General features: G+C 35.6%; 1 protein-coding gene across 1 annotated transcript; it reads left to right on the top strand.

Moving 5' to 3' along the window:
* Positions 1-36: 36 nt before the first annotated feature.
* AASDHPPT (aminoadipate-semialdehyde dehydrogenase-phosphopantetheinyl transferase) lies at positions 37-24,848 on the top strand. The gene is made up of 6 exons (XM_039858769.1): positions 37-368; positions 1,972-2,197; positions 13,040-13,161; positions 13,781-13,942; positions 20,816-20,887; positions 22,675-24,848. Exons 1-6 carry the CDS (start codon positions 186-188, stop codon positions 22,837-22,839), a joined length of 930 nt encoding a protein of 309 aa, XP_039714703.1. The 5' UTR covers positions 37-185; the 3' UTR covers positions 22,840-24,848.
* The last annotated feature ends 901 nt before the right edge of the window (positions 24,849-25,749 follow it).

Below are 25,749 nucleotides of genomic sequence, written 5' to 3' on the forward strand. Positions count from 1 at the left end.
GCTTTTTCCTAGAGCAGGAGGCGGCGGAGTTGGGGCGGGGAAGTGAAAGCTCTCGGTGGGCATCGGGCCCTTGGACGTAATGCGACGCCCCGCCCCCTCCGCACAGGCGCAGGGAGAAGGGGGTGGGGTCACGTTAGTGTCCGCGCCATCAGGCCCGAGGTGTCGGCGAGTTACCTTCTTAGTGCATGGTTTTACCCGCCAAGAGATTCTGCTTGGTGCCAGCAATGGAGGGTGTGCGCTGGGCCTTTTCCTGCGGCACTTGGCTGCCGAGCCGAGCCGAATGGCTGCTGGCGGTGCGGTCGATCCAGCCCGAGGAGAAGGAGCGTATTGGCCAGTTCGTCTTTGCCCGGGACGCTAAGGCAGCCATGGTACTACAGGTCTTTGGTATTTTGAGCCGAGGAAACAGATGTTGGGGGAGGTGGGGTGAGCCATGGAGAACCACCCCACCCTCCCTTCCTAGCGTTGACGCCCGCGTTCTAACTCACTTGTGGGCTTCTGCGAGTTAGTGGTTGGCGCTGCCAAATCTGTGCGCACGGCCCGGTCTCGAGGGCCTTTGTAGTCGCTTAGGAGGCCTCGATCTCTGTAAAACTTAGCCCCTCCCCTGTCGTAATTGAAAGTAGAAACCCTGTTAAACCATAAAATAGGTGGGATTTTTTCCTCGTAATGCATATTTTTACATTTTTATTTGTTATCAAATATTTTTTTCTTGGCATGGACCCATATCACATCCTTAGTCTGCCCATTAAATATCCCACCACTCTTCCAAGGGCACTTTGCACATGGTAGGCCGCCCAAAATATTGACGGTATTACTTCGTTTGTCTTCACACACCCAGGAACGAAGAGGCCTAGTCCAGCTTCCTTTTACCAGTGAAATGGAAGCCCAAGGAGGGTTTAGTCTCAGGCATATAGCTTGGGAAACAGTATTTTAAATCGAAATGCTTATTTTAGTTATGCATTTTTAAGCACAAATGGGAATTTGGATTTCAAAATTCTATATAGTGCAGTTTGAAGCAGCCAGTAATTACCATCATCATTGCATTTCTTGACAGTCATTTCTTGAAATTGTCCCTATGTCGCAACACGTTTTCATTTGAAATGTAGACTAATTGGTAGTTTTTGAAGGTATGTTGGTGAATATTTTTTGTACTTTTTTATAAATTGTAAGAAATTATGATGTTGAAAGTGTTAGAGTTTCTATAAGTCAGTGTTAGAGTTGAAAATAAACTTGAAAGGTATTTTACAGAATATTATATACTTTGTCATCTTATACCCTTGAACATTTTTGTGTGATTTCGGTAATTTCTTAATTTATTAGGTGGAGGTGGGAAAGAGTGGATGGGGTATATATAAAAAAAGGTAGGTCATGCATAGCTAATGGTTGAAACTGGATGGTGAGTATATGGGATCTAGAAATACTTGCACATATGCATAAAGATCTAGGTACACCAGGTTTGCTCACTGGAGAATTTTGTAATAGCAAAAACTTGAGCCAGCCTGAAATGTCCAGTAATGGACAAATCAAGTTGTAGTTCCTTGATAACTATGAAAATACTATACTACAGTTAAAAGTGCACAGGCCAGATTGTTAACGTACAGACATGAAATACTCCCCTACTCAAGTTAAAAAGGTTATACGTGGTAGAATACTGCATGTGTTAAGGTCTCATATATAAGGTCATGTAGACAGCACAAAAGCTTATGCAAATGAACATGTATTTAGCTACTTAGAAAAAAGCCTGAAAGAATGCCTACTAGTTAACATTGGTTACCTCTTGAGGGGAGGGAATTACTAAGGAGAAACTTTAACTTTTTCTTTTATCCTCCTTGCATTGCTTAAATCTTAATGCAGTTTATTTAATTCTTACATACTTTTTTAAATGAATATTTTAGAAACCACAAAAAATAGACTTTTCTTTGTGTGTTACAGGCAGTGTACCTATACATACCAAACGTTTTATTTACTTAACAGGCTGGTCGTCTGATGATAAGGAAATTAGTTGCAGAGAAGTTGCATATCCCTTGGAATAATATTCGTTTGCAAAGAACTGCAAAAGGAAAGCCAGTTCTTGCAAAAGACTCATTGAATCCTTACCCCAATTTCAACTTTAACATCTCTCATCAAGGGGACTATGCTGTACTTGCTGCTGAACCTGAGCTACAAGTTGGGATTGATATAATGAAGACTAGTTTTCCAGGTAATGCTGAATTTTTGTTGTACGGAATAAGGTATCTTGTCTCAGTTCTTACCTACTGAGTAATCTCAGGTCAGGAGATGTAGATATTTAAGTTTAAAAAAAATGCGCTCAACACATTCAAAGAGAGTGTATTTGAGAGAGCATATTTCTGAGAAGGGTATATTTCTTTGAATATTAACAGACTTCTACATAAAGGATAGATTCTCCGTTATTGGGGAGTCATAATGCTTTGCCTAGAGGCAAAGTGAAAATGTAAAAATTGTCTTTTTGATTTATGCCTTAGCTTGTTAAATAAGACTTACTTTGAAACTATTTTTGAAGACTTAAATTTCATAAAAAATAGTTTTTAATAGCTTAATTTGTCTTAAGTAATAGATGTTAAATTGGACCTGAGTCAGTTTTGAGTAGCATTCTATTCAAAACAATTATATTGTAAGAACTTTGTTTCACTTAAGTATTTCTCAGAATCATCATTAAGTTGTTGATTTGTTTAAAAAATAATCTCGATAAAGTATATTGTTAGAAAGAGATAACATGTATTTGTGCTATATCTAAATACAGCTCTTTGTAATACATTTATATAAGTAAACATGAAGAGCAAGCAATTAAAATATTTAAGTTGCTTATATTTTGCCTCAGAAATTTGTAATCGGTGGCTGTAGGAACTGCTACCATTGTGAGGTTGAGTATGCCCAGGCAATTTTACTAGAACACAGGTTCTCTTAACTATAATATTCATCATCACTAACAATTTAGTGAGCACTTACTGTGTACCAGAGCATTTTAGTAAGTGCTTTACATACTCCAATTTAATCGTCCCAACCACCCTAAAATGAATATAGTATTATTTTTTATGAAAAGGTATGTAACAGGCCAAGAGGAAAGCTGTTAATAAGAGAAACATCTTCCTAATTTCATAGTGCAATTTCCTAATATCCACATTATCTCAACCTCAGGATCTTTGCTATGTTTCCCTGAGTCTGGAAGATGTGTATTAACTTTATCTCCCACCCCCATTACTGCTTTGATAACTTATTTACTGGTTACCTTTCACCTTAGTTTAATTATTTGTCAGGATGATCGTCTTATTTATCAGGATAATGTCTTTCCCCTGGTCCTTATAAGCCACACAAGAGCGGAAACGATGTTAGCTACATCTGAGTTTGGTCACTATCACATCTCAGCACTTTACATAGGTCATAATAATGCTCAATGAGTATTTGTCAAATGAATAAATACTCTGCTGCTGCTATAGTAAGGCTTCAGAGCATTGCTGTGAATTTCATCTCATGGTATCTTTACCTTGAATCTTCCTGCGGCTACTTTTTCTCTGACTTGCTCATAAACCTCTCTGTTACAACCCTAGTCTTTGCTCAGGAGGTTCTACTAGCAATAATGGGTTCTTGACCTAATCCCTGGATAAACATCAAGTAATTTTGTTAACTTCCTGAAATTGTTTTATTTTGTGTGTACATGTGCCTATTTCTCAGGCGAGAATCTGGTTTTCGGCATGGTCATAGAAGGCTTATTCTGAAAGAACCACTGGTGTAGAGGGTTAGAGTGAGCATGGGAACCGGGCCATAAGCTTTCATAGTTTACTGTCCTTATATGAACCTTTCCTAAAATCAGAAATTATCAGAGAGGCCATTGTTATTTAGAATGCTATCAGCATAATTATACAATAATGGTTGGCTCATCAGGTTGATACCTGTCTGGATATTATGTGAGACGCAGATTTTACCACCAGTTGTCTTGACGGACAATGTTGGCTTTGGTCAGTACTGGATAAACAACTAATTACTAATTGAAACTTAATAAATGATAGCATAATTGAGCATTAACTGTAGAGTCAGTTTCCTGTTAATTGTATTTTATTAAGATATCTGCGCGGCCCCCCACCACCTTCGACATTTATTAATCTTATTTGACTAATCACAGTGTCCAGACCTTTTCCTATTCTTTGGCTGGTGCATTGCCAAAAAGCTACGATGTTCAGTAGAACATAGGGCAAGAGATCATTTCTGATTGTCACTGGTATTGTTATTGTGTCACTTACTTCTGAGGTACGAATGGACACAGCATTTCTGAAGGTGGGAAGTAGACCCTGGTTTACTTCACTGGAGATTCATTCAAATTGCTCTGTTTATCAGAATAAGTGGGGAGATTGAGCAAGAGTTGCTAAATGATGGAGGATAAAACGATGGACAGCAACAAGGGAAATGTTGTACTTTGTATTGGACATTGTTATTAGATTGTCAGCTCTCAAGATTGAGTCAGTCTTTGGTGGCATCATTAGGATATTGAAAGCCTCAGTGCCATTACTCCCATTTTGTCTGCAGATAAACATATAGGAACTTGTGGCATCTTTCCTTCTTGTCACATTAGCCATTGCTGCTAGGTGGAAATCATTTCCCTCCCTCTCCCAGTTCTCCTATTGCAACTGTGGCTGCTGTATTAATGGATCTATGAAGCTGTGGGTTTCTTCTTTTAGCCTGTTGCCCACAATTAAGGAGATGATTGCAACCACCACTTTATTCTTTGCATAATGCAGAAAGTCACCTTACACAAAATTAACTGATACATAGTTGGCACTCAGTAAATATTTGTTAAAAGAATGTCTAGATTAGAGGGATAAGATATTGGGGACCCTAGTATAAATAAACTGCTAGTGCATTACATTTCTAACCCTGGAGGGAAAAGTGGTTTGTAGGTCATAATTTGCTGCACCCAGTTGAGAAATTTTGGTTGTTTTTTATTTTTTCTAATTTTTATCTACCATTTATCATTATTTATATATCATAAGAGCATAGCTGTAAGGACTGTTCAGTTTGTTTTCTTCCCATATTTACAAAATAAGGCAAGACAGATACAGTATAAAAATTATTTAAATTTGGGAAAAGACCAAAAAAAATTTTCCCCATGATTATACCTTTTTAACTTTATAAATTTTTCTGAATGTTAATTGGCAGCACAAAATGACTCAACATTTTGAGATTTAATACCAGTTTAATAGTTTAAAATGACCAGTATTGTAGAACCGTTTTCTAGAACAACTGTTATGTAATTTAAGTACAGTATGTATAAGCACGTGGTGGTATTATGTTATAGCTGGGAAAGTCTTTAGGCCTGTTTCTTGCTTCCTTCCACCCTACCATCACCTGTACTGTTTTCATGGCTTCCTAATTGGTTTCTCCTTTTCACTTTTGTCCGCACCCAGTTAATACATTCTCTGTACAGAGTTGGAGTGGTCTTTAAACAAACTAATGGCAGTTTTCTTAAAACTCCTCAGTTGGTTCATAATAATATCTAGTCCCTTTAACATGACCCTTTTGTTTTGTTCTCATTTATCTCTCAAGTTGCATTTCTGCCTGCTCCCTTTGCTCACTGTTTTCTGTCTACACGACATCTTTTATGACCTTGAATGTAACGGACTTTCATGTCCAGAGTCATTGCAAAAAATGCTGATACCTATGCTGTTCTCACTACTTTTTCCTTGGGTACCTAAGACTGGAAGGGTAAGTAGCCAGTGTCTCCTCAGCAAGGACTATTCTTCCTTATTAGGTAAGTCCAGGAACCATGTTGTTTTGTTTTTGCCACAGTATACCTAGTACCTAACAATGTCTAGCAATAGCATGTGTTCAATAAATATTGAATGTACAAATGATAGTATCACTTTCACTTAACATGCTACATTTGTTTAAATGAAAAAATGGGAACACAACTACAATGAAAAATGTTTTTTAAATCAGATGCTAGTTAGAATATAAACTGTTCTCATCAGTGAGTTATGATTAAAAATAGTTCTTTGGAGTCTTCTTCTTTACTCTATTTATCTCTCTAGCCTTTTCTCTCTTCCATTTTTATCTCCCTTAGATTCAGTTTTCAGCTTTGTTGCTGCTGCAGTCTGTTCCACCATCATTTATATCTAGGCTGATCTACATTCTTCTAGATCTGCATTTTGCAGGATGTGCTTAAGTAAAGCATTTTTTTAAAACTTGGAGATTCAGAGCCTGTAAATAGCTTAAATAAGTCACACTTCCCTTTGTACTTTGAACTCCTTACTGAAAAACCAGATTACCAGCAGGTTTTTCAGGTATTCCCGCTTCCCAGTTACTGGATAGGTCTTTTCTACTGTACAGGGCATTTGAGTGGAGTCACAATGTAGAACTAGTAATTACTGAGCAACTCCTATGTGTGTGACACTGTGTTAAATGTCTTCTATGCATTAGAAATTTCATTCACTTAACCCTAGGATGTAAGTACAGTTGACCTTTGAACAACTCGGGCACTGATCTCCCATGCAGTTGAAAATCATGTATAACTTTTGACTTCCCAAAAACTTAACTGCAGTCATCCCTTGGTATTTGCGGGGCATTGATTCCAGGACCCCCCACAGATACTAAAGTCTGCACATGGTCAATTCCCTTATATCAAATGGTGTAGAACGCTGCATACAGTTGGCCCTTTGTGTCTACACATTTCCAGCCTTGGATTGAAAATATTGTTTTCAGTCTGCAGTTGGTTGACTCCACAGTTGTGAAACTCGGGGATATGGAGGACTGACTGTATTTATTGGAAAAAATCTACATATAAGTGGGCCCGTGCAGTTCAAACCTGTGTTGTTCAAAAGCCAACTGTACTATAATTATTTTATAGACTAGATTAAGATACTTGCCGAAGACGATTCAGTTAAACAGGAGATCATGGATTTGAACCCATACTACAAAACCCATATATTTAGGCACTGTACTCTACAATATATGGCTTCTCAATGTTAGATTTTATTGATAACCTGTTTAAGGATTTGCAAGTACAAAAATCTGAAAAAATCTATGGAACTAGGGTAAATGTAGTTAAAGTTTTCATGGAAAAACGTATCTAAGATGAGTATGAAAAATATAGTGAAACTCGCCTTGCCATTTTTTAAAACTTATATTAAATTTTATAAGCAAAAGAACAGACAGCTAGGAGAGTTAAGAGTCCAGTATTTATATTATCTTTTGAATTTGGTTATATTTTTTGCTATATATGAATTTTATTTTGTATTTAATTAAATATACCTATCTTTTTCTTGATAATTCTGAATTCTGTCTTGTTTGAAAAGAAAATTGATAAAAGATTTACTCCTACTCCTAGGTTATGAAGTCTCCTAGATTTTGTTCTAAAATTGTCATTTTTTTAACATTTAAATCTTGAATTTCTCTAGAATTTTTTGTGTATGTGAATGTAGTATGTTTTACATCCTGATGGCTAAATAATTCTACCACCACCAGAGTTCGATAGATTAGGAATAAACATGTAAAATGCATGGAATTATTAAAAGTGCTTAATAAATGTCAGCTCTAAGGTGGTTGTGGTAGTTGTTATATGTATAGAATGTTGTGTCAAGAATGGTGGTCAGGATATTAAAATCAGCAAGGATGCTTATTAAAAGTGTAGATTCCTTGAAACCACCCCAGACCCCCTGAGCCAGAATTTCTTAGATACAACCAAGGATTCTATATTTAAACAATTTTCTAGGTTATTGTTAGACATATTAATATTTGAGAAGCACTTTATTAAATGTAATTTACAGAGCCAACAAAGAAAAAGGTTGTAGCCCACTTTTTTTATGAGTGAAATAATCAGAAAGCCATTAGATCCTTGTCTCACACTACACAACAATATAATTAGAGTTAGGTTTTAGTAACACTTTCTAGAACACAATAGAATTGTATACTTGGTAAGACTTCATAAGGAGGATACCCTTTAAGTGTAGAAGGGCAAGAAACCACAAAATCAGCAGATGTGATGGATTTCACATTAAATCGTTTCCCTCACAAACCGGGGAATATATTTGTGGCAAATATGACAGATAAAGGTTAACATTGTTAATATATAAAATGTTTGTAATCATTGATAGGAAAACCATTGAAGACTTATTTGATGAATGGACAAAGGACTTGATAAAACAATTTGCAAAAGCGGTTATACCTTTAACAATAATAAATACTCCTGCAACCTTAGAGCTAGCATTTATTAAGTACTTACTAGTTCTGGATACTTAACATGTTTATTACCAACTCTTTGGTTCTACTTTATAGCTTAGGAAACAGCTATAGAAATGGTAAATAAATAACATTAAAAGAAGTTATGAAGCCAGGATTTGCACATTTGACTACACCATCATAACGTGAAAGGTCTTAAGAGTGTGTGTGTGTCTGTATATAGGTTAAATTCTTCAGTGTATTCGTTTCCTAGGGCTCCTAATAAAGTACCACAGACTTGGTGTCTTAACAACAACTGAAATTTATTCCCTGACAATTCTGAAGGCTGGAGTCAATCAAGGTGTTTTCAGGGCCATGCTCTTCTGAAGGTTCTGGGAAAGACTTTTTTGCCACTTCCTAGTTTCCTGGCAATCCTTGGCATTCGTTGGCTTGTGCCTGTATCTCTTTAGTTTCTGCCTTCATCTTCACATGGTCTTTTCCCCTATATTCTCTTTGTGGGTCTAAAAGTTTTTTTCTTAAAAGGACACCAGTCTTTGGATAATAGGGGCCACCCTAATCCAACATGACCTCAATTTGATTATATTTCTTGCAAAGACTGTTTCCAGAGTATGTCACATTTTGAGGTTCTGGGTGGGCATGAACTTGAGACACTGTTTAACCCAGTATAGTCCATCCTCTGTGCCCCCAAATTACATTCATCTCTCATACAAAATCAGTTTACCCCACCCCAGCATTCTTAATGTTCCAGCATTAACTTTAAATCCAAAGTCATCTAAATATCAACTCAAAAAGTTCCTAATCTCACCATTTGATTCATCTAAATCAGATATGGGTGAGACTGTGTATAATCCCTTATGGGGAAAGATTTCCATCAATGAACCTGTAAAACTATTGAACAGTCGTCTGCATCTAAAATACAGTGATGGACCTGGCATGGAATAATAGATATTCCCCTTTGAGGGGGAAGTTGAAAGAAAAAAGGCATCATGGGTCCCTAGCAAGTTGGAAACCTAGCAGAGCAAATTACATGAGGTTTCAAGGCCTGAGGCTCCCTGCTGTCTTCTGGTCCCTCAGGGTGGCCCCACCCTTTGCCCCTCTAGTCTGCTTTTGGAGTCCTTCCCTTTACTTGAAGGATGACACAGTTGCAGCCAAGTAGCCCTAGCTCTGTAGGCCATTTTCTTGCCTGTGTATGTTGATACATGTAGTTTTTGATAAATGGACATTTAAATAAACAGAGTAGCTGCAGTTCAGGACTGCCTAAGTAGAGACTTTCAAGCCTAGGTCGACATTTCAATCCAATGCTTTTTCTGCTGTAAATCACTTGTGCTGAGGGTTCAAAGAGCTCCTTTGTCAGTAATGTACTACAGGCTTTGTGCATATGGTTTATGGAACCTATATTAGTTCAGACATTTATGTTTTATTCTAGGTTTGTACCTGGATAAATTCCTGGTCATAGCTGATAAATCCAGCATTATTGTGTACATATTCAAATTTTAGAAGACTGTCACTTCCCATGCAAGCGAGATTATATGTAATCCAGTACTTAAAAAATGAAACTCCTAGAATTTCTAATATGATTTATTCAAAGCTAAATTTCATTACTTCAAAGCACGCAGATGGACATTACTCAACTCTCCTCTGAAATAACCAGTCCCTCTTCTTTAAGAAAACTGGTAAACTTTAACTGAAATACTATTTATATCGGTGACCTTGTTTTGGAGAGAGATGGATATATAGATGAGCTTTCAGGTTCTAGTACCAGTAGGATTTTTTTTCCCATGGACTTGAAATAGCAGCTAAGGGTGTTGGCTATAAATTATTTTGTCGTAGGTTACTAAAGTATGTTTAATAAGCTTCCTCATTGCTCTGTGACTTTAATTAGTTGATATTGCTGCAGAACACTTAAGTTAGTATGTAACACCGCTTTCCCCAAAGATTAAGCTTTAAGGTGGAAGATCTGGTTTTTTAAAACTTGGTTAGTAGTTCTATGTAAATTTTGCTTCATTTTATCATACTTTGTGTATACCTCAGTTCTTACCTGTGCAGTAGAATGATTAAAGTGAAGATTGTACCAGACATGAGTGAATATGTGATGGTATTAGGAGGCTTTACCAACTTACGTCTCTGATAATTGTGCTGTCTTCTGATAGTTTCAGAGATAAATGTGCTATTCTGGTATTTCCAACTGTTTTTTGGTTTTTCTTTTTAATTTCAATTTCCTTGATAGTACTTGAGTACTCACCCTGTGTATTTCCACCATAATGCCACAGTGTGGCGCTTTTGTGCTTTGGCAGAATATTTACAAAATCATCTTTTTCTGTTGCTCTCAAACCTCTTGTGGAATAGATAAGATGCTCTCAAAAGTATGTGAAAACATGCACATCAGGTAGTTTTAGCTGCACATAATCAATTATATGATTGCTTTCTAGTGATTGTGCTAGATTGCTTTTTATGTTAATCAGTTTGTTTTTTATTAGCATGCATATTTAAATTTTTTTTCCTTGATTGCCTTATCGTGTTTAGTTAAAAATCAGAGGGCTTCTTGAAGGTTATGAAATTATAACTTGAAACCAGCAAATAAAATGACACTATAGATTACAAAAAGCATCTTTTTAAATTTTAGGCTTTTTGGTTGGTATTCTGTTAAACTACAGTTCCACTCAAAATTTATAATGCTGTCTTCAACATCCAAGATATTATTTTTCTTATTATTATTATTTCCACTGTTAGTGCCAGATTCTGTTCAAGAGGAAACAGTTCATGATTTAGGTAGATACAGTTCTCTCAGTATTTAAAATCTTCAGATTTACTTACATCACTTTTACAAGTTTGCTTGCTTTACTTTCTTTAGTATGTAATTTGTTAAGCCAGTATGTACTAGTGATGCTTGTGTTTTAACAAGACTGTTTTTATTAAGAGCTTTAAGGAAAGTGTAGAAGAATAAGCACTATACTCTCAAAGGGGTTCATGGCCTCAAAAGGGTAAGAATCCCCTGCCCTGAGACTCCTAAGATCACAGTTTAATATTTCAGCGACGTTCCATGAAGTGACTAGAACTTCGCTGGGTTACTTTTAGGAAATAATTTTTTATTTTAATATGAACAAATAAAAACAATAGACATTAATTGAATTCATAAAATGGATTGTAAAGTTATTCTTTAGAAAAGGACTAAGAAGTATAGTTAGATGAATTACATGAGTCTAATGAACTTGAAAATAAATGAGGATCTTTTTCTTGAATTAAAGGACCACATGTTATTGTAAGGCCTTTAGAAATATTTCCTGGCTAAACAAGAGGAGACTGTTTTGACTGTTTTGAAGTCAGGATGTTGGGGCAATCTTAATTTTGAGAGAGAACTGGCTATTAATATTTTCTGCCCTTGAGATAACTATGGGAAAAGTACTTGGTTACTGTAGGAGAAACTGTAAACTCTCTATGAAGATAAGGGCCATGTCTGTTTTCTCATCATGATATTTCCAACATCTAGCACTTGGATGTTTTTAATGTGAATAATCATAATAGGATTTCTAATTGTTTAATCCTCGTAGTGTGAGTTAGTAATTAATAATTAAATGCCAGTAAAGCATTAAATAGAGGGATTTGACATCTTTTTTTTTTTTAACCCAGACATACTATATTGGCACTTGTCCTTTTTTTAGAGTTGTAGTCAACCAGTTAAGAATGTCAGATTTTGGAGGTGGATATTTTAGAAATGAGAGTTGGAGTTAGAGTAGACAGATTGTTAATAGAATCTGCAGAGGGACTACCTTTAAGAGGTTTTCTGGAAAATAATGGGGCAGAAGAAAACTTAGGAAGTAACTTACAAGTAATAGTTAACATTCGTTTATTCATATAGTAAACATGTGGTTCACCTACCTTGGGCCAGGCTTTCTGATAGACCACTTAGGCTGTGAGTGTGTAAGGGCAAGAAACGTGACCCATTTGTTTTAATCATTAGTTCAGTACGTATTTGTGTAATATTTGTACATATTCTGCATATTTGCAGAATAAATAAATGAACGATGATAGTTCCTGCCTAATAGTAAAGGTCAATAAACACATAATTCTAATATTTAAAAAAATATATAATATGAAAGTCGTATGTTTTCATTTGTCTTAACCCTTAACTCTGGGAGTCAGATTCTTTGATTCTTTTATTTGTCATTTATTTTTAGAATGCTATGTGATATTCTGTCATCTATGAAACAACTAGGGATATACTTCAGATTTTTAAAAAAATAAGCCTATTTCATAGCATCCCCAAAATAATAGAAATTAAAATATTTTATTTGGAGAAGTCAAATTAGAAAACATGTTAAAACAATTATTTTGAAGAAAATAAGTGTATGTTTTCCAATCATGATGTTAACTTAGAATAAAAAAACAGTTCTTAGCTTTCTACCTATTTCCAAAAAACTTATAGTAAAGAAATTGTTCTCTTTTTGTACTGTTATATAACAATGTAAAATATTAAACCTCAGGATAGTATTACTTTATTTTAAGAGTTCTTACATGGCTTTCTGATATTCTATCATGTATAGGAAGTTTCCTTCTAACTAGAATTTAAACATGTTTGGCTTTTAAATTTTATCAAAATTTTTGGGGGTTGTCTACTGATATAACCATATGGTTTTTCTCCTTAATTATTTAGTAATTCATGGATTTTCACTGTTTCTATTAACCTAACCTTTTTCTGGGCTAAACCCTGCTTGCCATTGTGTGTTATTCTTTTAATTCCCAATTTACTTTGTCACTATTCAGAAGTAAGGTTGGCTTATAGTTTTCTTTTCTGCGCTATTTTTAACAGATTTACTAATAGAACTGCAATTTTTAATTCTGTTTCCTCAATTGACAGGTCGTGGTTCGATTTCAGAATTCTTTCATATTATGAAAAGAAAGTTTACCAACAAAGAATGGGAAACAATCAGAAGCTTTAAGGATGAATGGACTCAGCTGGATATGTTTTATAGGAATTGGGTATAATTTCTTTCACATTTTGAGACTAAATGTTTGATGGTTTCATTATCTTTGCTAAAAATAGAAAAATTTTTTGGTTACCTGGTAGTTCATCCAGTGTTGAAGTACATGTCATGACTTGGGAACTTCATGATTTTTTGGTTTACCTTATTACATTATAATGACATTTAAAAATTTTTAACATACATTTAACGCTCAATTACAAGGTATTTTTGAAGCTAAAGCAAGACATCTATTTATTACTCTTTATAATGTTTAATGTTTTCTATCTTAAAGGAGCTTAAACACATGAAGTCTTATTTAACAAACAGAAAATTTACTGTATGCCAAAAGATATGACTGTAAGCCCTTTATAAGTTGGCTAATTTAATGATCATAACAGCCCTATGAAGAAAGTACTGTTGTAACAAACACATGAGAAAATAGAGGTACAGGGAGCTTAAATGATTTGCCTTAAGATCCACAGCTGGTTTGTCTTCATGCTACTATCAGAGTGAAAAAATAGCTTATAACCATAATGTAGTGTAGAGTTTAAAATCCAGATGTGTTGGGCCTGTAGATTTTACGAAAATTCTTATTTATTAAAAGCTTTAAGAGAAAATGTTTCTTTGTATCTTAGGCGCTGAAAGAAAGCTTCATAAAAGCCATAGGTGTTGGACTAGGATTTGAATTGCAAAGGCTTGAATTTGATATCTCTCCATTAAACCTGGATATAGGCCAGGTTTATAAAGAAACACGTTTGTTTCTGGATGGAGAAGAGGAAAAAGAATGGGCATTTGAGGTAAGAAATATATCAGAATTGCTGTAACTGTAAGAATTTCCTTATTTTGTACATGTATGTGAGATTAATTTGGAGCGGCAAGACACAGCTGGAATCCAGTCCTGGTGCTCTGAATGTGATGTCACAGATACTCTGAGAACATAACATTTAAGCTGATACTTAATAAGTCCTAGTGAGTTAACTAAAATGGAAAGGGAAAAGAGGCCCTGGAATAGGAAGATCTTTTGTGTATAAACAACCAAAAGAAACTGTTTGGGCTCTATCGTGATGAGGAGATTTAGGGTTGTCTGGTAAGATCATTCAAACCGGTTATGGGCTGGGTTAAAGATTTTAGTCTCTTTCAGTCTTTGGTTTCTGTCACTAGCAATTCTTGGTTGCTAGTGAGAGAAAGCCAACATAAACAGATTTAAGCCACATTGCCATTATTATAGGTTATTAGAGTGTTTCATGTCACTGGGCCTCAAAATTAACTAGAATTAGGGACTGGAAACTCAGAACTTTTTAATATTTTACTTTTGCCTTTCTATATGCCCTGGCTTTGGTTTTCTCCCATCCCCTTTCTCATTCTATACACCAGCTTTTTTAACTTCTGTGGTCTGTGTGGCAGGAAACATGGCTGCCACATGTGTACAGTATAAAAACCCACAGAGGTTGGTGAACTCCCTTTCTGTTCCAGGTCCTAAAGTCCTGGGGAAAAGACTCCCTGGCCTAGCTTGCATCAGGTGCTTATCTCCTGAGCAATCATTGTAGCCAAGGAAGTGCTTTTCTTTGCTCGATTCAGCTTTTGTCAGGTGCCCAGAGCCCGGCAAATGGGTTGTATAATAATGTGGTCATTCCTGCAGTTATCACCTGAATTGTGTGCAGAGAAGGTCAATCCTCCGAATAAAGAATTAATGATGAATGGATAAAATATGAGGTGTTCACTAATTTTCTCAAAAGAATTTCACAGGTGTTAAGTAGAGAGTGATAAGATCAGATTTGTATTTAAGACCAAGTCCTGTCTGTGATGGTATGTGGAAGTTAAGGAATTGAGGTGTCAAAGATGTTATGTCTGTTCAGTGACTTACAGGACCATCAATTGAGAAACTGAATATTAGAGAAGAAGTGGGATTTAAGTTTGAGATGCCATAGACACATCCAAGTGAAAGTGTCAAGTAGGTGAATAGAATGAAGGGCTGGGCCAGAGGGGAAAAACTCATAATCGTTAACATGTGCATGGTAGTTGAAGCCATGGGATTTAAAGTTGCAGTTGTGAGATTACCTAAATTAGAAGAAATACCCTAGAACAAAGTCCTGAGAATGCTAACATTTAAAGGTGGATTGGAGGAGACCAAGAAAGAATGACCAAAATAATTAGAAGTAAAATAAGACAATAGTGTTAGGGGATCCAAGAGGAGAAAGTATTTTGAGAGAGCTGTGTCAAAACTGCTAACATACTAAATAAGGTAGGAAGTCTGTCAATTAAAGAGTGAATTATATTTAGGATACTATATTTTAAAAGAGTACAGCTTTTTAAATTATAACCAAAATTATTGTAAATTGCTTTAATACGTAAAGGGGTAAATCTCAGCCATTTCACTCGTGGGAAATCCTATATTGTTAACAGTGCCAGATGGAGTAGGCCTTGTAGCAGGGTGAGGAGGGAAGAGTCAGTGATTGGGCCAGCTGTGCTTCACCTTTCTGGGTTGCAAAGTTGTCTGAGTTCCTGAGGACCAAATAGATGCTATGGAAACTGGTAGCCATTAGGCTTAAAGTGTCTTGAAAGGGCTTTACTCAAAAGGAACTCCAAAAGAAAGCGGTAGTGAGCACTCCACTGTGTATTATTTGCCAAGGGCAGGAACTAAAAGTCAGGCAATGGTACAGAACTAAAGAACGAACTAGTTCTTTCTCTGATAATTCTACAGATGCCACCACCCCATAAGATAAGCCAGCATTTAGATACTTGATATGACCCAGAGTTCTAAAACTCCAAGTCAACAATAGCATTGGTCATTAGTTTGCCCTTTTCCTCCAATTTTGTTCCACTCTGCCACCTACCTCTGGGAAACTAGAGTGGAAGAAGAATAAGAATAGAAGAGCAAGATGAGGCCAATGTGGAGATGGTGCATTTGTTTTAGGATTGAAATGGGGTTTTTCTTTAAGCCGAATGTGACTGAAGAGTTATGGTGTTTGCCTAAAGGCTTGTTCAGGAGCTGAGAAGTGAGATCCATCAGGGCAACATTTGAAGGTGGCCATAGAAGAATAATTAAATTCTTTACTAAATGTCTGAGTGTTTTGTTCATTGTACCAGTTACAAAAATAAGAAAATCATCTATGTTAGGTGCGTATATTTAAGTGTAGATGGTTTATTACACTGTAAACAGGCCTGGCGGGGAGAGTGAATTTAACAGAATGAGTCTGGTGGGGTGGGCAGCCAGAAACCAGAGGTTGAAGGGGGCGATGATGAATGTAGAGCCAAGGGAGGCATACCTGGAGTCGAGCACAGATGGGAGGTTCCTGTCAGGGCATCTCCAGAACACCCCACAAGTTAAGAACCAGCCTTTGGGCATGGAGTTGAGGAAGAACTGCGATTTCAGTGTGTAACTGTGGCATGAATGATCTTCACTGCCCTTTCTTTCCTCCCTTCCCATTTTCACTTGTACACACTGAATTTACCTACTCTAGAACTAGAGGCAGCCTAGTGAGCAGAGGGGATCTGGAGTTAGGAAGAGAAATGAAATCAATCCTTTTCCCTATTGGAGGCTTCCAAACCTGAATTAGGTTTGAGCTGGGTTGGTGAGAGGAAGAAGTACTTTTTGAGGTGAGAGTAAAACTGTGGATCAAACAGGACAAGGTATCTCTATCCAGAGTAACTAAGTTGAGAGTGATTCAGAAGTGACTAACAGTACCATTTTATGAGATCTGTTCAAGATTTCATCCAGAGAAAGAGAAAATGAGTTGTTAGAACTTGTTTAAAGGGAAAGGGCAAGAGAATTCCCCCACTGTGGATTCTAGCTCCTTTAGTAAACTGAAAACAAGGTGTACGAAGAAGGTTGAGTCTTTCTCTACTTTTTACATGTAACTCCAGATGAAGAACTGCACAGGACAACTTGGCAGCGAACTGCTTCATTTCCTACTGTGAGATACCACTTCCTGAAACAGCCAGAGTCGTGACCAAATACCATTAGGCCCATGGCGAGGTTTTATTCTCATGTGTATTTGGTGACTGTCTTTAAGTACACAGGCCTTAAAGAAAGTATTATTGCCTGGGAGACAGGACAAATTCCTAGTAAGCGCTACATGTTAGAGACTGTAGTGTTTATTAATTAATGCATATAGCCAGTGAATAACTGAACTACTTCAGACTTATACATCTTCATAGTGTGAGATCTGGTTAGCTAAGCTGAAAAAAAAAAAGCCCTAGTTCTGCAGGCAACATTAAAAGAATGCCTGCAGGATACCAGAAATAGGGGCGAGGCTGCATATATGTAACCTTAACTCCAGGTGTGCTTCTGGAAGGTATCTACTGGCACTCAAGAAAATGATGCAGAAAGCTAGGATACTGTCCTCATTCAACAGAACTGAAGGACAGTGCCATCATATGATATATGGTAAAATTCTACATCCTAAGAGCAAAAAGAGCATTTATTTCCTTGAAGACTCAGCATTGTAAGTGAAAAATTATAAAGAATATGAAGATTTAAAAAATATCTGCTTAGCGTATTTAACAGCATTCAAGAAGAGAGCGTATGTATCTGTGAAATGGAAGCCAAGACCCTTAAGTAGAGAATAGGCTCTTCATTAAAAAGCTGTTAGTGGAAGGTAATCTATGAAACCATCTGTAAGTGTACCGAAAAGAGGACAAAACCCTTGAAACTCACTTAAAAAATGCACTTCTTTGCTGCCCTTTAAATGTGAACATTTTCCTAAGTATTCCTCTCAGGGATCTACACTCAAAATTAGTAGTCTCAAACACTCTACCTTTCTGTGTATAACTAGCAGGTCTTTAACTCAAATTCTTCCATTCTTCAGATGCCTCTATTTCTCACTACTGTGTATTTCTGTCTTAAGATTCCACAGACACCTCGAATTCTGCAGATTGCTCTGTAAGCTATTCTCTTTTTCCAACTTTGCTTTTTTGATGGTACTACCATCCAGGATAAAAAGCCCAGACCCATTTTTGGTTCCCTTCCTCCTCCTCCCCTTTTCATACCAGTCTGTCTAGTTAGCAGTGACATGCTTCCTTTTGAAAACTTGTGGCCCCTGCCACTTCCCTAGTGTGGGCACTTTTTGCATATGACATGGACTAATACGGATAGGCTCCTGTCTGGGTTTCTGTTCCATTATTTTGCTTCAGCCTTCTTCAGTCTTCAGCTGTCATTTCCTTAGATATGCTCCATATTGCAGCCAAATCACAACCTGCTGTCTGTTATTCCTTGACTATCCCCAGCCCGCTTCTCTTTATATTTGTTCTAATTCTTCCATGACCTCCCTTATAGCTACACACACACACCACCCACCCAGTTACCCCCAGTCTTCTTCCTGCCTTGTCCTTTAACAACTTATGCCCAAGCAAGGGTGCCGTCTCTTTATTTCCTTTATGATCAAGGTTTCTTTCTTCCTTATGACATACCACATTTTGCCTCATAATCTCTGTATTTATCTCTTTGTTTTATTTCCCCCAGTGCTCCTTGAGGGCAGGGGCAGTAGCTTATTTAGCTTGAACATAATCAAGAATTCATTGTTTATTACAACAAATTCAAAGGATTTTTCACTTACCTGAATATCGTTTCTCACACTTGGAAAAATAATACTCTAGAAAAAACAGGAAATATTATTCCAAGAAGAATTTTATATTTGTATAGGTTCTTAATTTTTATAACCAGTTTCTATTAAGAAAGTTACCACCAAAAAGTTTCAAATGATGCAATTAGATGAAGTAGAAATTCTTTATTTTTTGAAAGGAAAGTGCTTTAAAAAATAGAAATGTTAACATTTATGACTGATTGATTCCATTGGGACCAAATTGTGAAATTTGAATGTTTTAAGTTTTAGCTTAAAATTTTATTTCACTTTGTTCATAAGGTGGAATCACATATTAAGAAAAGGACATGTAATTTTACTGAAGCAGAATAATCTTTGTAACCTAATGCTAAACTATGTCTTAAAAAGATAAAATGTTCTTGGTTCCTTTGGGTTTGTTGGAGATTATAAAGACATTTTGTTATTCACAATAAATTTGTGGATAAATATAAGATTAGGAAAATCTTGAAAATTTAGAAAGTATAAAAATTAAACTTAAAGCTTAAGTTCAGTAGCATTGAATGAACTAGCTTACCTAGCTAGCTATAAGTCTTGTCCTGCGCAGAAAGAATTTAGGGCAAAGTTCATCCCCTCGTGGAGCTTTATTCTAGTGGGGCAGTGAGTATTAATGTTTGATAACTGAGCTGTTGTGAAATGGCTTTTCTAGTTTTGCTCTTGTCATATTTCATGTATATATGATACTGATGATGTCTGAGTAGATAAATCTTTATTTTGAAATCAATCTCATTGAAATTTGGCTTGTAACAAGATAAGTAAATAAATATAGCAGGGCATTTTAGTGGATAGGGTGAATGAGAAAACCGTTTATTGCCCACGATTACCTCTGATATTCACCTAAGGTACAGATACTACAGAACTGTGCTGATCTAAGTGGTTTTCCTAAAGTATAACCAAAACATCTCTTGTGTGTTATAATGTTCAGTGTAAAGAATGGGAGAACCAGGTATCATAAAGAATAGTTTTGTTTATAATAAATATTGTGAGCTTGTTTTTAAAGAGAAAATAACTTTGATCTATTAAATCTTTTCTGATAACTTAGTTACTTATATTTTTTCCTCTTTAAACATATTTTCCTAAATTTATCCTTACCGAATTTCATTTTCTGCTCATTTGGATATAGTAAGGTATGGAGATAAGAGGGGAAAAGATGAACAGTCTTGAAGTAATACGATTAACGATTGCAATTTCCTATTTCAGCTGATGTCTTATGGAAGAATGCCTTAGTAATGTGCTTTTTCAGTGACACTTGCTTAGTTTTTTTATAGTTGTTCATACCTTTCTCTGGTAACTGCTTTAACTCTCTCCTCCATTTTGTCTCATACATAGGGAAAAATAGGAAATTACATATTCTGTTTCTTAGCTATAAAATTCCACCATGGTTTTTCATAGGCTATAGTATGTAGTTGACCAAATGTTTATAAACCAGTGTTGGCAATCTTAACTTTTTTTAATGCTAACTTTAAGCATATACAAAATTTATGTCACCAGTGAGACAGATGGCTATCTAGATGTGCTTCTAAATAGGACACTTCATCTATGTAGGCTGCTGTTTGAAAATGTGTCACATAAATCTAATCATTAAGAAACATCAGACAAACCAGAAATGAGCAATAAGTGTCCTACTAGTAAAAGGGGGAGAATTGGGCTTCTATTTTAAAATATTCATATCAAAGGAAAGGCTAGTGAGACATGACAACTGAAGTATTTGACCCTAAACTGCCTCTTGTACTGGAGGAGAGGAAATGCTATAAAGGACATTATTGGATTAATTCAAAAGTTTGGAATGCAGATAGTAAATTTAAATATTATTTCCATGTTAAATTTATCAGTTATTAACTACTCTTGTTATGTGAGAGAATATTTGTTGTTGAAATATATCTTGAAATATTTTAGATTAAAGGGTCAAAAGTATGTGACTTCTTAAATGATTTGGGGTGGAAGGGTATGTGTGTATATATGTGTGTGTGTATATATATGTATATACAGAGATGTTGAGATTTTTTAAAAAATGTAAATAAAAGTCTAAGTTTACATATTTAGTAATTTATTTTCTTACCTTTTATTTTTCAGGAAAGCAAAATAGATGAGCACCATTTCGTTGCAGTAGCTCTTAGGAAACCAGATGGATCTAGACATCAGGATGTAAGATTCCTCTGACTTCTATTTTAAAAGCATGAATCAGTGTTGTTTGTTTTTTATTGGTAGAAATAATCATTTCGTTTATATCAGGTTAGAAGGGGTTTTTGTTTGTTTTTAGGTTATAGTTTTAGAAGTGGTTTTTATCAAATCCTTAAAATCATCTGCGATTTCACAGAAAATTTTAAGTATGCTTTACTTTCAAATATTTAAATGTTGCAAGAAAAACTTTGGTAATACTGCGCTAATGTTTATAGTTGAGGTACTAGCATAGTTGAAATTCAAGAAAATCACTTAGTCATCTTAACAGTGGTTTACTTGCTGGTGAATTGGGACTGTCTTAAATATAAGGGTACCAAGTTGACAGGTTGTGAGTAGTAGAATTATCTAGCAAATTAAACCCCTTTTCCCTTTTATAGTAATTTTAAATTATTCCCAAAGTTATAATGTCAAACATCTGAGGGACCTTCTGTCACATTGTGGAATAACATCAGTCTCAAATCTTCCAGTCAAAATCTGTTTTTACTTTCTTCTGCTGTTGATTGGTAAGTGGAGGGAGAGAAAAAAAACACTTAGGGTCAAGGACTCTCAGCCTACATATAGTTGCCATATAGTTGTGATTCCGCAGTGGTATTTCAGAAGTACTGATGATGTTAGAATAATCGAAACTACATGCATATCATTGTTTTTAGGGAATCCATGTGAGAGAATGTGGTGTGATCAATATATACATCATTCTCTCTAGAAAAATAGCTCAGTCCACAGACCATGCCTTTAATAGATTAACAAAGGATTAAAATTCCTCATAGATTATCTTTCTTAGAAAGGGGTGGCATGTTAAAATTGACCCCTGTTATCTGAAGATATTTTGATCCAGGTTACCTGTCTTTGTACCTGTCCTACCTTACCTCCTCTCTACCTTCCATACAAATAATTTACGTTTCCATAGAGCTTTACATTTTTTGTAACGTGCACATGGAGTACTTCCTTTATACTTCAGTGGAGGGAGCCTATTTAGGCAGCATGACATAGTGGGAAAAAGACCAGGATGCTATTCAAAAAGACCTGGGTTCCAGGCCCAGGTCTGTCATTTAACCTCTGTTGAGCTGGTGCAAATCGGTTGGTCTTCCTGAGCCTGAATTTGCCCATCTATAAAATTGAGATGACCGTATCAGCATAGTTGTGAGATAGAAGTCACATAAAATAGATACTGACCTTGTTAAAGCATTATTTAAAACCCAAGTAGAACGTATAGAATGTTAAAGAAGGTCTACATTGGGTTGAGTTGTGAACAGGGGCACTATCTCAGAGTAACAACTGTAGTTTAAATTTAGTGTCATACGATTCATTCCTAAAGAAGTGTTGCATCTCTATATGGTTATGGGAGTTTTACCATATCTACCCTCTAGAGTATTTCTAAGAAGTTTGCCTAGTGCCCCCTGCTATCAAAATAACTCACTTGCTTGTCACATATTTTGGGATCCCTTTTAACTCATCTATTGAATCAGAATTTTTGGATGTGTGGCTCAGTAAGTCTACATTTTAAACAAATACCACAGGGTTTTGTTAAGTACAGAAAGCTTGAGAATTGGGTTATTTTATATTTTTCTTAATTTGTTATATTGGCAACACTAATAAAGGGAATAAAAGCAGTCATCTAGAAATCCTGTGTTGTAATTTAATATTACTAAAATGTAATTTGGTCTTATTTCTTATATTTTCTCAATTGTAAAATTGATCATAAGATTAACATGCAGTGTAACAATGAGGTAATCTATTTTTATCCCTTTTAGGTTTCATCTCAAGATGATTCTAAACCATCCCAGAGGCAGTTTACTATTCTCACCTTTAATGATTTAATATCATCTGCTGTTCCTATGACTCCTGAAGATCCTTCATTTTGGGACTGTTTTTGCTTCACAGAAGAAATTCTAATACGAAATGGTACAAAGTCATGATATGATAAGTAACAAAGGGAAATCAAAACTTTGTAATATTCTGTATTCACTAAAATATAAATGCCTGATAATATCAAATTTCATTTCACAAAACAGTTTAAAAAAGAAAAAAACATAATTTTTCCTACTAAAAAAGCATACTCCCAGTTCAAGATAGCTTGGTAGAATACATGTTTACCTTTTCTTCTTCCCCAGAACTGCATTGGTTTGACAGAAGAAATAGAAAGGGAGACAGAATCTTAAAGTGATAGAGGCATACCTCATTTTATTGCACTGCGTTTTATTGCGCTTCACAGGTGTTGCATTTTTTTTTTTTTACAAATGGAAGGCAAGACCTCTCACCAGCAAAAAGATTATGACTCACTTGATTACAGTGGTCTGAAACTGAACCTGCAACGTCTCTGAGGTATGCCTCTACATGCTTATTTTAGAAAAAAAAGAAAATGCAAATATGCAGAAAGAAAACATTTAAATCCCCATCTTTCAGAGAGAACTGTTTCAGAGATAACTATTTCTAAAACCTGGAGTATCTTTCCAGACCTTTTTGTTGGCCGATAAGTTCACATTATTATACCTGTTTTTTCTTTTAATGGGAACGTACTGTTTTGTTATTTTTTCCCTCTTATTTGCACATCTACTGTTTATAAAAATATACTTCTGTGGCATAACTTTTACTGGTCTAAGTATTCTCTTGTGTGACTAATATCAGTTAGGATCAGTGGTAGCAGTGCCCAGATATAATTACTTAAGTATCCGAGGACATTACCTCACATAGCACAGTTCAGAGGTGTCATTAAGGACACTTTTTTGCCTCGGCCTTAGCTTGTTTTGCCTTAGGCTTGTCTCTCTCCTGGTCATAAGAGCTGCTGCTGTTACTTCCAGCTTTACATCTTCATAAAATTGCCTCTTGTTTTTTTCAGTGAGAAATACATTTCCCACAGACCCCCAGAACATTTTCCCTCAGTTTCCTTGACTCAGATCGGGTCACTGTGAAAGTCGATCTGACATAATTAGTCTCCATGGGAAGCAGACTCTTGGTAAAAAAGCTAAGGCAAGGTTGGGGGAATGGCTTTGAGGGGAAGCCCACTGCTTGCCAAAAGGAAGATGTGCCACAAAGTTCTTCTTCATTTTTTTTTCCCACTTTATTAGACATTTTGATTGTCTTCAGATTTTACTGTAAGCAGTGGTGCAATGAATATCCTTGTAACCACATTTTGATGTACATGCTTAATTATGTTCTTGAGAAAGTTTTAGGAAGTGGAATGATTGGTTCAAAGGGATTAAACATTTTTAGAGCTTTGGTAAGTATTGTCAAATTGCTTTCCAAAAAGGTTTTCCAATTTATGCTTCCAGTTTTATATGTATGACCACCCTGTCACGCCCCATCTACATACTTCCTGGTCAACTGTAGATACTTTTTTTTTTTTTTTTAATTTAATCTTTGCCTAAATAAGTGAAAAATTGTACCTTAGTTTTTTTAATTTGTATTTCATTACAAATGAGGTTAATACATCAGTGTTGTTACTGGTCGTTTGTATTCCCTTTTTATGAACTGCTTGTTTATTGTCTTTGCCTGTTTTTTTTTAGTAAATAGGACTTAATTTAAAGTGGGAACATAATATATAAGATGCCAAGACCATCATATTGATGACAGAATTCTAGTATATGGTTGTAGTGCATGTCTTGGGGAGTTAGTCTTGTTCTTGTTAAATATCAAGAAGTGAAATAATTTCATTGTTTCTGTTACTAAAATTGAAGGTTGTGTGTACATTGAATAAAACTAGATACTTTGCTTAGTAAAAAATTGGAATGTTTTATAATTTTTTATTTGATTAAGCATGCCTGAATATTACAATCATAGTAAATAATGTTTTAAAAAGGCAAAGTAGCATTTATAATAGAGGAAGCATTGTTATCCCTAGCATGAATGTAATTGTGATATGAAAAACTATCATCTGTCTTGTCATTATAATAATAAAATGAGTAACATTGAATTTTTATGAGCCAAATACTGTGCTAGATTTTGTTTTTCTATTTCTTAATCAAAGTTACACATACAAATAGTTTAAAGAGTCAAATAGATCTCAAAAATTTTTTTCTAAATGAAAAACACTACTACCTTCGTCTTCCTATTTCCTGTCACCAGAGCAAGCTTTCAATTCTTTTAGCTTATTTTTTGTTACTTATAATCATACCTCCAGATAACATGCATGTATTGCTTTTGCTTAATATAAAGCTTCACTAGTCTGTCATTACACATTCCCTGTGTACTTTTTTACCTAGCATAATTATATTGTAATTCAATGTTTACATTATTAACTGTGATTAAGAATGTTTATTAAGATTATGTAATGTTCTACACAGCTTTCCCTATACTGCATTTTTGTTTTCCTGAGTTAGTAATTGACTTTGCATAGATTCCTATGTACTTCTTGCTAATTCAACCCAAAACTCTACTAGATCTGTGACTTCTCTATATGTTTAGAAATATCAGTCGTTCCATCATTTTCATATATTTTCTTAAATCGTTCCTGTTTTGTCGTGTCTAGACTTCTTACCTTCTGTGGCTGGTGCGCAGCTGTCATCCATGAATCTCCTTTCACCATCCTCTCTTATGTTGGATTTCCTGACTTCCCATTTTCTACATCATGTCTTTCTTGGATTTACTCCATTTGTGAGGATCATACCCTCAGGTAGCTTCTTGAGAGCAAAAGGAACATAGGAAATTAATTTTTTAGACTATCTGAGGAAGGGGCAGAGTGGCATAGGAGATGTAGCTGCTTCTGTTCTCCTCCACAACCAAAGCCCAACTATGGAGTAATTGGTGCTGCCAATCGTTGAGTTCTGTACTGGGCTAGACCATAGTACTGTTTCATATCCATGTTTTGCTGAGTCCAAAACCATTCTTTA

Source organism: Pteropus medius, unplaced genomic scaffold (assembly GCF_902729225.1).
Source record: "Pteropus medius unplaced genomic scaffold, Ma_sr-lr_union100, whole genome shotgun sequence".
NCBI classification, from domain to species: domain Eukaryota; kingdom Metazoa; phylum Chordata; class Mammalia; order Chiroptera; family Pteropodidae; genus Pteropus; species Pteropus medius.